Genomic DNA, 14,130 nt, shown 5'->3' with positions numbered 1-14,130 from the left:
CATGAAACGGGACACTGGGAACACGCTCAAAGAATCCCGGGGACATACTCACTCTCTCACCTTTCAGATAGGTACGGGGAACGACCTCTTTTAAGTGCACTTTAGTGACAGTGTGGCCCGCTTGTGAGAGCGTCCCATAATGGGAGGGTCACAGGTTCGATCCTCACAGCAACAACTGCGTCCATCCCTCCTGAAGACACTGAACCTCGCGCCGCTCCTGACCCGACATGTATGTGTGCGTTTCCAAGAAGCAAATTCCTAGTTATATTGTGTTGAACGTGTGCTCGCAAATCTTCCCTCCTCACAAACAAAAGCGATGGGAGAGTCCGATGAGCTGAATCACGGTGTTCTGTGGTAGTAATCAATCTGCTTCGCCCCGCTGTCGTGCCAAGAAAAGCAGGCAGGAATTGGAGCGTCCAAAACTGAAGTGGCGTGAAACGGTGTTTACCTCGCACAAGTTTGGAACAGAGTCACCAGCGTGCGTGTGTGTGTTTGTGTGTGTGTGTGTGTGTGTGTGTGGGCGGGTGTGCGTATCCATCCAAATGTTTGCACTCCCAAGCCTGACCCACTTTTTAACAATTACAGATTAGAGAAAGAGAAAGAATCCAGTGACCAAAACAACTCAGACACACACACACACACAAACCAACAGCCTTGGCTTTTCGATAAGCAACGCATTGCTTTCAAGTTTCCGTACACACACTGTACAAAGGGCTATATGATATTACACACTACCATACTAATAGGTAACTGAGCAACTTTTTGCCTATTGACAAATTTATGATATATGCTTCCTTATCAGAATAGGTAATGTATGTAAAACCATGGTGTGTGTATGTTTCACTCTAAAAATGCATTAGGTTTATCAGTCCAGAGATAAGACTAACTGAGCTAATAGCTTAATGGTCCTCACACTAGCTATTACAGCTAGACATGGGCGATAGAATGTGCACACGTGCAGCACACACACACACACAGACAAGGAGAGCAAACACAGAGAAACCATGTGTTTCCGTTTGCACTGAAACCCAAACATCAGAGAGAGGGAGATTGCTCGAACTTGTGTTTGCCCAACCCCTCCTCACCCACCTTCCAGCTCCGTGTTTGGGGCACACCCTTGGCCGTTTCCTGGGTGAATTGGCTCTTGTGAACACACTCGCGCACACCGACCCCCCCCCAGCGCCCCGCCATCCCCGACCCCCCACCCCCAACACACACACACATGCACACAGGATCACACAAAGAGCGAAGATGTCAGGGCTTCGGTTACCTTCTGTCCAGATTATGTTCAACCTGATCCGTGTAAATGATCTGTAATTATGGTCCTAAAGCATGCAGGTTGGGACTGTTTCTGCCTCTGTGTCTCTGCGTATGTCCGTGCAAGCCAGGATTAGACGGGGTATTAAGTGTGTGTGAGAGCTAGGTTTTCTGCCAGAATAAGACAGCGAGTGAATCAGCGTGTGCCTGCGCAACCTGGCTTCCATCTCTGGCCTTCATTTAACTTCAAGAAGACAAAAGAGGCCGGGTGCGTGCCTCAACACCCAGCCAAGTTTAATCTGTTTAACATATGCCTGCAGGAACATCAGGTCCGTCTGCAAGGCGAGCATCGAGCCCCACGAGGAACCAGACTGAAGACAGACTGGTTAATACACACCGAGTGTACAAAACACTGACATCGTCTGATGGTTGTGTGTGTGGTCTTATTTGCGTGTTTTTTTTATGTACAGGCCAATGTAACAGCTGTCACCAGTGAAGAGGACACAGTTATTCTGCCTGAAAAACACTTTTTGGATATTACTGTTTTGCTACATACAAGCCACATTCCAATGCTGTTTACATGATAATTCATGATTCATACATTGCTTCATTTTTTGAAAACACCACAGACAAAAACTGCAGGCCTTATTTATAAAAACAAGAGACACTTGAGCTGCCAAATGTCCCAGCATAATCACCATGATTAAAAACAACCAGTTATGCTGATGAGGTCATTAATTAAGCTAATTAAAATCACTGATTAGCAAATATTTATATGTCAACATACTTGTCTTCATATAACACATGGGTGGCATTAATATGAACTCTGCATCTTAAAGCATTAAGGATTTAAAGTAGTTTCAATGCAAATGCAAATTTATGCAGCAAGGTGCTTAATCTAATTGGATCATCTGCTCTGTGGTGTCAGTATGAAGTTTCTATCTTGTATTGTTCTTGAGTTATTGTGTCTACACACACACAGACACCATGACGACAGCATGTCTCACATACCGTGTATCATGATGACGGGACATAAATGCTTTTAGTTTATCTTTGATTGCATTGTCCTTTCAAATCATCTTTTGTTATATCACAACAATGAAAAAAACAATGAAACCCAACAATTTTGGTGCCAAGACCAAATTTTTTAACACATCACAATTTCGCAATGAGGCCTAAAAACTTCATTCCATCCACCCCACCTGACCGACCTGTCGGTAACACCGCTCTGCCAGTCCAGCCAGGGTTAATGACTCATGGTACACTTAACCCGTCCACTTCAGTCGCACACTTTACGGCCACCTGAAGTGCTCTTTATGCTGGAGTGGTCAGCAAACAGCCGTGAGAGCCCCGTCTCTTTACGGCCCTGATGAGCCTCACAAGTAGCTCAAACAAGCTGCGTGAGTGCTTCGTAATGGGCAGGTGAACGTCCCATACGAGGATGTTTAAGCAGTTAAGGTTTGTGTTCGTTTTAACTTGCATGATGTCCTAGATTGATGGGTTTACCACATTTTACCACAATTCAGATACTGTCAGCTAAGTTGTTAATCACATAAAAGTAAAATAAATGGACAAATCCTTCGCTGTGTCCTCATTAGTAGGGTAAAACGAATACTATTTGACCCAGTTCTGACAGTAATGGGTATTCATAAGGAGGCACAGATAACATCAGGTCTGGCAGTGGTGTATGGGACAGCTGATGTGTGTCTCTCTCTCTCTCTCCCTCCCTCTTTTCTCTCTCTCCCCTCCTCTCCGTTTTCACAATACGCCCTGAGTCAGCTTTCATCCGTCAGATTTCACACCGCACAAAAGGACCAACTCCCGCCCCCCCTTACACACACACACACAGCTCGTCACTCCCTCACACACACACACACACACAGAGAGTCTGCAATCCCCTCACACACCTAACACGCATCCTCGTCGCTCCTCAGCCCGCTCTGCTCCCATCCCACTCATACCAACCAGCCCAAATAAAGCCCATCTATCAACCCCAACTACTGTCTAGTGTATAGAGGCAGTGATGCAACAGGCAACTTTGAGGCCAACTTTTATTATAAACAGTGCCTGAGGAATTACTTCAGCTTTGTTGCTTTAATCATGTAGGAGTATTCTGTTTTTGGCAGGAAGCATTTGGGTAGATTTTTAGCCCGTGTCTCACTTTGTTTCCACTTGAAATAACTTGTCAAGTGCATTTGGATATAGACAGAGACAGACAGAGAGAGAGAGAGAGACAGAGAGAGAGAGAGAGAGAGAGACAGAGAGACTCTTCAACATGACATCATTGAGCTGAGCCCAGGACAATAGTCCGGCCTGTATAAGCTGCAAGCCTCAACCCTCACCCCCCTCCCTCCCTCCCTCTTTCTTTCTCTCCCTTCTTTCCCTCTCTCATTCTTTCTTTCCCACTTGCTCACACTCTCGCATTTCAACACTGTCCATCACATCAACTTCCCTGGACATTTCTGCCATTCTGTCTTGATTCCTGTCGTTTTCTTTCTCCTTTCCTGCCATTCTTCCCTCCTTCATCACATCGCTGCCGTGCCTAACTATTCTGTGAAATTCAAAGTTAGATTATGTCTAGGAAGTCGTAAAGTAACTCGACTCAAGTCCTCGGCCAAGTCCGCTGTGTGCCTATAAGCTCCACAGGACATTCCTATGGCTAAGTCCAAGCGTATACTTTACTATGTAAAAATACACATAGGCTGGCCTGTATATATGCCTACAGACCACCGGGGCACACACATGCATGGGCAGCACATGTGTGCAGGACACACCGTCTCACACTGAAATGACTGAGCCTCATTCAAATACCATGTTCCATTATCCAGTTACACAAGACAACAATCACAACTGTCGCTCAGTATCATGACTTTATCTTTATAGATAATACATGAAAGTCTTGGGAGAGTTGTAACTTTTAAATTATAACTGTTTAATAGTAATGATATGAGGATATGAAACAGTCTCCATGCTGAATGACTCAATCTTATGGTTTTAATAGATTTTCTGAATATATACAACCCCCATTCATTTCTACTTATAGATTCAGGGTATCTGCAGGTTTCAGAAAGCCAAATTTAAGACTTTTTAATGCGAGAGTTAACCTAATCTGACCACACACCCTTCACAGCTCCTGGATCCTTTAATCAACCTTGTTTATCAGTGTGTGTTCTTGTTTATGTGGCAACGGGCCTACAGTGAAAATGTAATTGAAGAAACATCAATCATCATCCAGAGAATGTCTTGGATGTCGACAAGAATTACTATCGACCACAGAATGTCAGGTTGGTGTGTATATGTCTGTGTGTGTGTGTGTGTGTGCGCACATGTCCCTGTTTGCCCTGTGTTTATGCACGTGTCCTTGTTTGTCTGTATATGGAACAAGTACAAGAAACAAAGTAATTTCCGTGAGTTACAGCCCAGTCATCTCCGTCTTCACCTTGGCAGCGCCTTGGAAACGCTTTCAGCTGATTTAAAAAAGGATAAGGCATCGAGCAAACGTGGTGAAGAAAGGAGATGAGAGACCGGGAGAGAGCGAGAGATGAGGGGGAGAGGACCCGAAAGTATGAAAGTAGGAAGAAAAGACGAGAGGAAAGGTCATCGGTCAAACGCCGCCCACCCCCTCCCTTCTTCTCTCTCTCTCTCTTTTTCCATTTCCCACTCTCTCCGTCTCATGCTGAATCCTCCCTTTGTAGTTCTTTAACCCACGAGAGACCTCTCTATCTCAAGCCGATCTTCCATATTCTTCTCCATCGCGTGCACCTCTCTTCTCAGGCTCCGTCCTTTTAACTGACAAACTTCAGAGGATAGATAGTGTTTGCCGAGTGAATGCCAGACGGCTTTTGTTCCCTACAGGCTGAGCGGATCGGAGACTCGGGACCCCGGGGCCATCCGCTTCGTTCCGGGGTCACGTCTTCGGTCTTCCCCCGGCGTCCGCTTAAGGTCAGCTCTCCGTCTCACGATAGAGACGCAGGCTTGATCTCTACTGACGCTAAGGACCTTAAAGTGTCACTCGGGATTTCACACTCCGGCCAAACGACCGCAAAGGGGCAGGGAGAGAAGAAGAGGAGAGGAGAGGGGGCTAACACAGACCTGCGCTGCACCGGACTGGGCCGTACGTTGCGACGCAGATGTTGAATGAAGAGGAAGAAGAGGGCAGGATGGATGGAGAAAAGAGAGAAGAAGAAGAAGAAAAATAAGCATTCCTTCCTTAATGCGTTGGCTCCGAACGAGCTGCACATGCTGCAACAATCACAGCGACGGTATTTCGACGCACGTCACGAGTAAAGACTGGAGTTTAGATTTGATACGGTGCTTAATAGACCCCTGTGGGTTTCATTGGCTCACAAAACAAGGCTAAGGTACACACACACACACACACACACAGTTGTTAGTCTAATTAGCCACAAATGTCAGATCTGTCTTTTACTCATGATAACGTGAAACCCCTCAAATGATTTAAAGCACGCAACCACACATTTTTATATACACATATTAACACCTCTTATCTCCCTACAGTGTTTATGGGATGTCAGTCTCTGCGTTCCAATGGAGTCTCTCAGTGTGTTGCTGACACTGCGGACATCAGCTGGGAATGTGCAGCATAGTTCAGAGCTGTTAGCTGAGAGGATGGATGTTCAGCCTCTGTGGGAAAACGTCCACCCGCAACCTCACACCCCCTATTTTCGGATACACACACACACACACACACACACACACGCTCACACCCTCACCCTCGGGACACCCACGCGACCCCTGCTGCACACACCCTGGCCCTCCCTCCGAGTGTGACACACTAGCCTCATTCTCTGACCCGATTGGATTTCAGCCTAAAGAAAGGCCTGAAATGCTTCTGCCTCTGCGTCCCGCCGCCGCCGCTCCGTCCCGAGGCCGACCGCTGCTTTCTCTCTCACTCTGTTCTTTCTTTCTTTCTTTCTGTCCTCCTCTCTCTGACATGTTGAGGTATGAAGCCAGAGCGGAGTTATCCCCCTGCCAGCTCCCCCCCCACCACACACACACAAACACACACACACACATACCACAAAAGACACTGAAGTATGAGGGTGAGAGAGGGAAAGTATTGATTTGATTTGTTTTGTGTGTGAGAGAGAGACTACCCCCAAAAGGGACCTGCCCCCACCCATCCTGCCTCAGTGGGACTGCAATTCCTAGTGTGTGTGTGTGCGTGTGTGTGTGTGCTGAGGGGGGGGCAGATGTCCTCCCAGAAGGCTGGGCTAGGAGGGTGGGAGGAGGACGGAGGGGTCCATTGTCTCCAGCACCTCTAAACCAAAGAGTTTGCTCTAAACAGTAATTACAACCCCCCTCCCCACCCACCACCCACTCCTCTCCACTGCTCTATCCCCATTTGCACCCCCCCCCCCTCCCTTCAAGGCTCTAATTTGGGTCACAGGCTGCAGAATGGCATCTCAGCACCCAGTCAAACCTGCACCCGGCGAGAGGAAGCTGACACACGCGCGTCAACTAATGGCTTTCAGAGATATGAGGAGTAGAGTGTGGAAAGTTTGGTGGTGAACTGCAACACCTGCGTTTCTCATTATCCTAAATCATGTCTATATGGTCATCAACAGTGTTTACACCACGACGGGGGGGGGGGGGGGGGTCATCATCACAGCATCGTTAAGGAGCTAAACCCGCAAAACCTCCCCTGTGCGAGAAAGCAAACACGCTCCGTTCAGAAGCAAGGGTGAGAAAACAACAAGCAGAAAACGCTGTTTCGTACAGCGGGAGACACTTCACACTGCGCTGTCGGCAGGGAGAAAAATATCACAGCACCGCACAAAAGAGCCGACCGGAGCTAAGACAAACACAGACTAAGTAGACCCTGCAGTTGTTAGAAGGGTGATTAAGTTACTTTCTGAAGTTTGACCACAGCAGGCACCACTAGAAAAGAACCACTTTTGATACCTCACATCACATAATATCCCTCTAATCCTGCTACATTCAAAGGGATCTTCAGTACAGGGCGGTGTGAATAGCCTCTTCATTTTACCACAGCGACGTGAAAAAGAAAAAAGGATATTATTCTACATGAATAATCTGGTTTTAAATCCCTTTGATGAGGTTTGTAGACACGCAACACCTTAAGCAAACCTTCTGGCAGCAAAACTGTGCAGTCCAATATCACCACATCAAAGAATGGCTTCACCTCTCTGGGAAAAGCCGGAACGAGAGAGTCTGTCATTTTTGCACATGCTGTGAAATTGGACTAAAATGTATTAAAAAAAACAAAAAAAAAACAGGAAGGAGCTCCTGCTTACCAGTTGGCATTGTGGCTTGGCTCTCCTTCAACAGAAACTACCGTGAATGAGGCTGGATGCTGGAAAAGTGAGACGCGTGAGGGTTTTAAAAAAAGAAAAAAAAAAAAACCACACAGGAGTCCCGAGGAGGTCACATATCCAGAGTATTCCAGAGAGAGTATTCCCGAGCTGCGGAGAAAATTCCCTCAACAGACTTCCCGCAGTCTCCCGGTCAGTCTCATTCCGATTCCCCTTCTCCTGGGAGCGAGCGTGCCGTCCGCTACTCCAAAACACACACTCGCACACACATGCATACACTCTCAGTCTGTGGCTGAGAGTGTGTGTTGACCCTTCCTCCTTCTCCCTTTCCTTTTTCTCTGTGGCTCAAACTCTCTCTCTCTTCGCTGAGAATCTGCTCTCCTGCCTGCTGCTCTGTCTTTCAGAATGCCTCTCTCCCTCCCTCTCCTCTCCTGTGGTAACACATCCACTCTGTGTATGTGTGTGTGTGTCTAAGCGTGCATGCATGTGTGTATCTGTGTGTGTGTGTCAGAGTGAATGGCCTCTGCTCTCTGCTGCTCCCTCCCTGCTGGGTATTCCCCTCCCCCTGACTCCTCCTCCCTCTCTCTCCCGCAGCAAATTACAAGGAGCTGGGAGTTCCACATTAAGTGCCTTCTCTCTCTTTTTCTCTCTCTTTTCCTCTCCTTCTTTTATCTTTAGCCCCTATTTCTTCCTCTTCTTCTTCTCTTCCCAAAATGAAACTTTTAGCTTGGGTCCACCACAACACATGCAGGGCGGGACACACCTTTTGTGTGTGTGTGTGTGTGTGTGTGTGTGTGTGTGTGTGTGTGTGTGTGTGTGTGTGTGTGTGTGCACTCAGCAACAGCCCAGCGGGCAGCTGGACTGCTGCTGTTAGTGCACAGCTCCAGAGATCACACACATACACACACTTTACAAGGAGGGGGTTACGGCTGATCAATAGGCTTCGGGAGCCGGCTCAAACAAAAGGGCCTCGTCCACTGCGAGACTCTCCTCTGCCCATTGTGCGTGTGTGCGTGTGTGTGTGTGTGTGTCGCTGTGTCCCAGATCAGAGAGAAGCCGTACAGGACGAGTGGGTGAGAATGTGTATGTAGGACGGATTAGAACCAGATTCAAGATGTGCACAAACATCAGCGAAAACAGATAAACTCCACTATAAGGCTTACTGTGTATCATTTCGATAGGCTGTTACCTTCATAATATGTCCTGGGACGGGTCCTGTGTCTCATCAGGACACACACACACACCAGCTGAGGACCACGCGCTTGAGACAATGGGCCCACAGTCTTGCGCACTAAAAACAAAATGTGTCGACTATTTGTCGTCCGTCTTCAAAGACAGGGACTGGTCCCAGCAGCATGGGGTCCCCCAAAACCCCCCTTTCACCCATTCTGCTGGCCAATACAATGATAGAGACCCCCTGGACTATCCTTTGCACACACACACACACTGACGGAGCAGATCCCAAGAAGCATGACTGAGGGTCCGCTGACCCACGAAGCCCCTCGGCCTCCACTCCAAATCCAAACACTGTCCACCCTCCCCCCTTTTCACACACACACACACACACACACACACACATAACGAGCACCTCTATCTTGGCAAACACACAAGCCGACCGACTGAGGGACCATCTAAACTGCCAGGTCCAGCCAAGCACGACCTGTTGATGACAGAAACCTGCAGCAACAGCCGCGCTTATCTGATGCCCTCTCTGCGCCCCCGTCGCCTAAACTCCACTCTGCATGATAATGACCAAAGAAACAATCACAATACACTTCTTATGCCAGGTATTGCAACTGCAATACATGCACACTACCAGTCACAAGTTTACACACACCTGATTGAATCTACTATGTTTTTCATTCTCTTAAAGCCATTTTGATCTAAAGGCTTCTGCTTAAATGCTTGAAATTTGTTCCTTAGACAAATATAAATAGTGAAGTTGATGCCTATGTGTGAATTTCTTTCCAAAGCCTTTGCCTTTCCATCAAGGCAAAGGGCGGCTACTTTAAAGAATCTAAAATATAAGATAGTTTGGATTTGTTTAACACTTTTTTGGTCACTGCATAATTCCATTTGTGTTATTTCATAGTTATGATGTCTTTACTGTTATTCTAAAATGTGACAAATAGTAAAAATGAAGAAAGATGTGTGCGGCCAAAACTTTTGACTGGTAGTGTAGACACAGTAAGAGATGCTAAGGCTTAGGATTTGAATAAAATGAAAGATTAGTTCCTGAGTTTTAGGCCGGCGATTTTACTCGCCAAAGAAAATGAACGACAGCCTCTTGTTTTTTTAAAAGTATGCGAGCCAATATTGCGATTTCGATACTGTTTCCATTTCCTACGCTCCACACCTAACTCCCTCTCAACACCGTCGCCCGCCCACACCCAGCCCCGTCCCAGTGTCTATTCCCCTTCACATGTCATCCCTCGGTTCTTTACTCCTCCACCCCGAGAGGAGATTTCCCAACAGGCCTCTGTCCAATTCGAGGCTAACTACAGGCTATAACAAGGCAGTAAGAGTTTAAGTACATGCACGCAGACAAATGCACACACACACACACACACACACACACACACACTCGCTTTCTAACTCCCTTCATGCACACACGGTCAGAATAGACGGTCTGAGGGTTTGTGGGGTTGCCAAGATGATCAGGGCCACAGCGCTGTGGTCACTATGACAACAGCTAGGCATTCATCCCCAAGGCGAAGAGGCATGAGGAGAGGGAGAGAGAGGGAGAGAGAGAGAAGAAAATGCTTATTGTCAATAAACCACTCCATTCCTCATAACACCCAGGCAGTGCAAACAGTGAAGCGGGGCACTCGGTTCATACGCGCTCTCTTCAACTTTTACTGGCACACACACACACACACACACACGATCAGTTGTTTTCCAACACCATTGTAAACTTCGACTTAAAAGACCACAGCCTCTTGACAATGTTTTAGTGTGTGTGTGTGTGTGTAATGAGAAAAAAAAAACGGTCCCTTAACACTTAAGCATCTGTCCTACAAGGAGGAGGGCTGCAGGCAGAGAGGTGGAGAACTAATTTGATGGTTGTTATTGCAGTGGGCCGTGTGTGTGTGTGTGTGTGTGATGTGTCCCAATCTCTTCCTCAGACAGCCTGACAGCTTCTTCATTTTCCCAGCTGCCCCGGCTCAAAATGAGGGCTGCGCGTTTCTGTGGCAACCTATATTTAAAGGGGGGGGTTAATGTAAACTGAGAGAATATAGAGAGAAATAGATAGCCAGTGAGAGAGAGAGAGAGAGAGAGAGAGAGAGAGAGAGAGAGAGAGAGAGAGAGAGAGAGAGAGAGAGAGAGAGAGGGAGAGAGGCTGTGACTAATGGTAGAGTTGGGGGGTAGAGGGGTCATTCATATACAGTTTCCCCCTCCCTCTGTGATGCTGTCTGTCTTTGTCATTGCTGAGATGGATCATCTGTAGACACACACACACACACACACACACACTTCCCACACATTCTTTAAGTGACACTTCAACTCTGTGAGCCATTTGTTCTTGTGGCCTGTGCTCTCCATTGATTCCCTCTTTTAAGTGACACATCTACTTCGGAGTCTGTTGTTTTCAACGGACCGCCTGATGGTAGTGATTGTGACTTTTTTTGCCAGTTGGAAATGCAATGCAGTACTCTTCTACTGATTAAACACTGAGCAAAAACCCAGCACATGAAAATGATTAATGGATCTCTGGCCAATAACCAGCCAATAACTGCTGGTTTTGATTTACTGAAGCCAAAATCAACAAATCAGGCTAATTTCATATCCATATCTGTAATATCCTTGATCGATTTCCCTGACATTCATCCCGCTCTTCCCCTGCCGTATGAGATTCCCAGATTCCCGGACGGTATTCCCTCAGGCCGCGGACAGTCTGGTCAGAGTGCCGGGACAAGTCCAGGAATGTCTGACTCTCGCCGGCCAGAAAAACCGACCGAGGCACCGATGATCGCGGCTTGTGTTAAGTGCAGGAATCCCTCGGAATTTTGGCAGCGGCGTCCAGGAAAACGAGGAGCGTCTTCGCCCGCGCGGCAGACTAAACAACAACAGCGATACAGAAATAACTGCAGCCGCTGCGTCAACAACAACAACAAGGTCAACGACGACAGCCGCAGCTAATGATAGAGCATGGGTGGCACCGGGACCATAACAGAGCCCAGAAAAAACACTTTGATATGATAATGGCAGTATTCACATTAACAGACGCAGATAAACAGAACGGGCCAATCGCTCTTCAGGAGGAGGGGATGAGAGAGGGAGGGATGGAGGAAGAGAGATATAGAGAGGGGTGAAGGGGCAGCTGAGAGGGAGGGGCAGAGAAAAAGATTTATGACTGTTGTTGCCTATTTTTGAATACCAATTACTTTGTAGATACATATTTCTAAACACTGGAGCCAAGTGAAGCACTACATTGTTAATCTCTATTGTGCTGTATTTCTGTTGTTATGATCAAACTAATGGAGCATTTAATAAGTCACTGTTTCAAAGCTGCAACTAGAAGATTGCAGATATCTCCAGCAGCGACAAAAATCCCCAATTTCTTTGTTTACATTTCATAAACTGACTCATATCTTTGTTGTGTGTTACGGCTGTGTAGGGAAAGAGCTCCGAGTCGTGTGTGGTTTGCAGGGGGTTATGCGCGTGTGTGCGTGTGTGTGCGAGTGTGTGTATACAGAGTTATTTTTGTGTGTATGTGCGAGTGAGTACGTGAGCATGTGTGGCGGATGGACGGAGGAAGCTGTGTTTGGCCTCAGATTAAAATGCAGGACGAGGGTCCCGGTGCAGGAAAGGAGACCAGGGGAGCGGAGACGGAGGGACTTTTCTCCCTTTACGGAAACATGACAGACTTAAAAATACATACTTTATATTTTAGGGGAGATAAGCCTAGGTGTTTTATTAGTACTGTATTTTACTAGTATTACTATACAAACATATGACATATATACAGCATGTACACATGTCAAAAATTGTTTTTAAAAGGTCAAAATTGCACATTTAAATATAATTGTGTAATATATTTAAACATGCATGCACACATACTGACATGCTAAAAGCTGCTGTACTGTCCTTAGCTGCTTGTTGGTGGTACATGAGTTTCAGTTTATTCTTCTGCTGCACTGATTGGAAGTTGATCTGGACAACATCAGCTAAATGCCTCAAATGTAAACAAAATGTGATGTTCTGTCATTATGCCAAACGTCTAAATAATTGAAGTCACACATGAAGAACAAACAAGTTCATCATCTCTCTCTCGCTCTCTCTCTCTCTCTTTCACTCTCTCTCTCTCTCTCACTCTCTCAAGCTGGGTGCTCCAGTTAGGGCTCCCAGAATGAGGACGCAACACACAAACATGCACACACACACACACACACACACACACACACACACACTCACATCCACGTGAGAATGTGGGGTTATGACGCAGATAACACCACCTTGAAAGGGATTTGACACTAATAAAACGACTTTCTCCAATTAAAACTGATGTATTTGATATATTATATTATTAGCTAATGTGCTTTTTAATTTGCCCATGTAGACAGGGCACACCTGTTAATGTTCTGAGACTTCTGCTTAAGATATTAGCTATTTTTAGACTTTTTCCTACAAAATAGCACACTTAACAATGCACTTAAAATACTACACAATACACATTTTTCCCCCAAAATTGGATTTGTGGGCCTTCATATATACCAAAAGAAACCACAAAGCATACCTACTTACAGATGCCATTATGATCATCTTCTCAGACCTCAAGATACACAAAGGAAGCATTACTGTTCATCACACACACACACCATCAGCTCAAAGGTAGTGGGCAGCGACCCCCATGCTGAAGCAGAACCTGGCGGTCTAATAGCAGCGGTCTGCCGTGCTATCTAATTAGACCGGAGGGCAGAGCTGCCATTAGAGTCGCACTAAATTGAAACTTTGGACAGAGTAATTGGAGGTCAGACTGCGCCCGGCGGCATCGACCACTACAATTATGATTAAATGAAGACCTGGACTTTTAAGAAGAAGAAGAAGAAGAAAAAAAAAAAGCCTGAACAGTAGAGCTCTGTGCTGCGCCGTTAGAGCGCTTTGTGAGACCTGCCAGCTACAGCCCAATTTACAGTAAATGAAGTCTGATTAAACCCATTCACCAGTTCACAAGCCTCGCACATCAACAGACTGAGGCCGTGCTGTTTATAGCTGCGATACAAGAAAGACAATAGCAACTTCCCACTCACCTCAGAGAGACCATTCCCACGACTAGCCTTTCCTCAGCCGCTGGTATCCCAGTATCCTTTCACAGGTTAGTTCCATGTCCAGGCATTTGAAAAGTTTCTCCTCTCTCTCACACACACACACACACACACACACACACACAGTCTTAAAACACTGAGTGGAGAGCTAGACAGGGGCTGGTGTCAAGGCGGTCCCGGTCCGCGGTCCACACCTCTCTGAGGCCAGTTCAGAGAGAGAGAGCGAGAGACATTGAGAGAGAAAGAGAGAGAGAGGAGTGAGGGGGAACAGATGGAAGCAAAACGCAACGGAACAGACTGCCCACTGGGAG

The 14,130-nt window shown here is 46.6% G+C and overlaps 1 protein-coding gene across 2 annotated transcripts in view; it reads right to left on the bottom strand.

Moving 5' to 3' along the window:
* LOC139928337 (pleckstrin homology domain-containing family G member 1) overlaps positions 1-13,916 on the bottom strand; it is a 38,325-nt gene extending 24,409 nt beyond the window's left edge. The window contains exon 1 of one of the 2 annotated variants that reach the window (XM_078289943.1): positions 13,805-13,916. Coding sequence is in view for 1 of the 2 variants with exons in the window: in XM_071920842.2 (XP_071776943.2) it covers positions 7,536-7,545 (10 nt within the window). In the remaining variant the exon portion in view is untranslated. Of the gene's footprint in view, positions 1-7,535; positions 7,968-13,804 lie in introns of those variants that run through there. The other variant, XM_071920842.2, reaches the window with a different exon arrangement.
* Positions 13,917-14,130: the final 214 nt, after the last annotated feature.

Source organism: Centroberyx gerrardi, chromosome 18 (assembly GCF_048128805.1).
Source record: "Centroberyx gerrardi isolate f3 chromosome 18, fCenGer3.hap1.cur.20231027, whole genome shotgun sequence".
NCBI lineage: Eukaryota > Metazoa > Chordata > Actinopteri > Beryciformes > Berycidae > Centroberyx > Centroberyx gerrardi.
The sequence above is the reverse complement of the archived record's forward strand: the minus strand, read 5'-3'. Positions and strand labels throughout refer to the sequence as shown.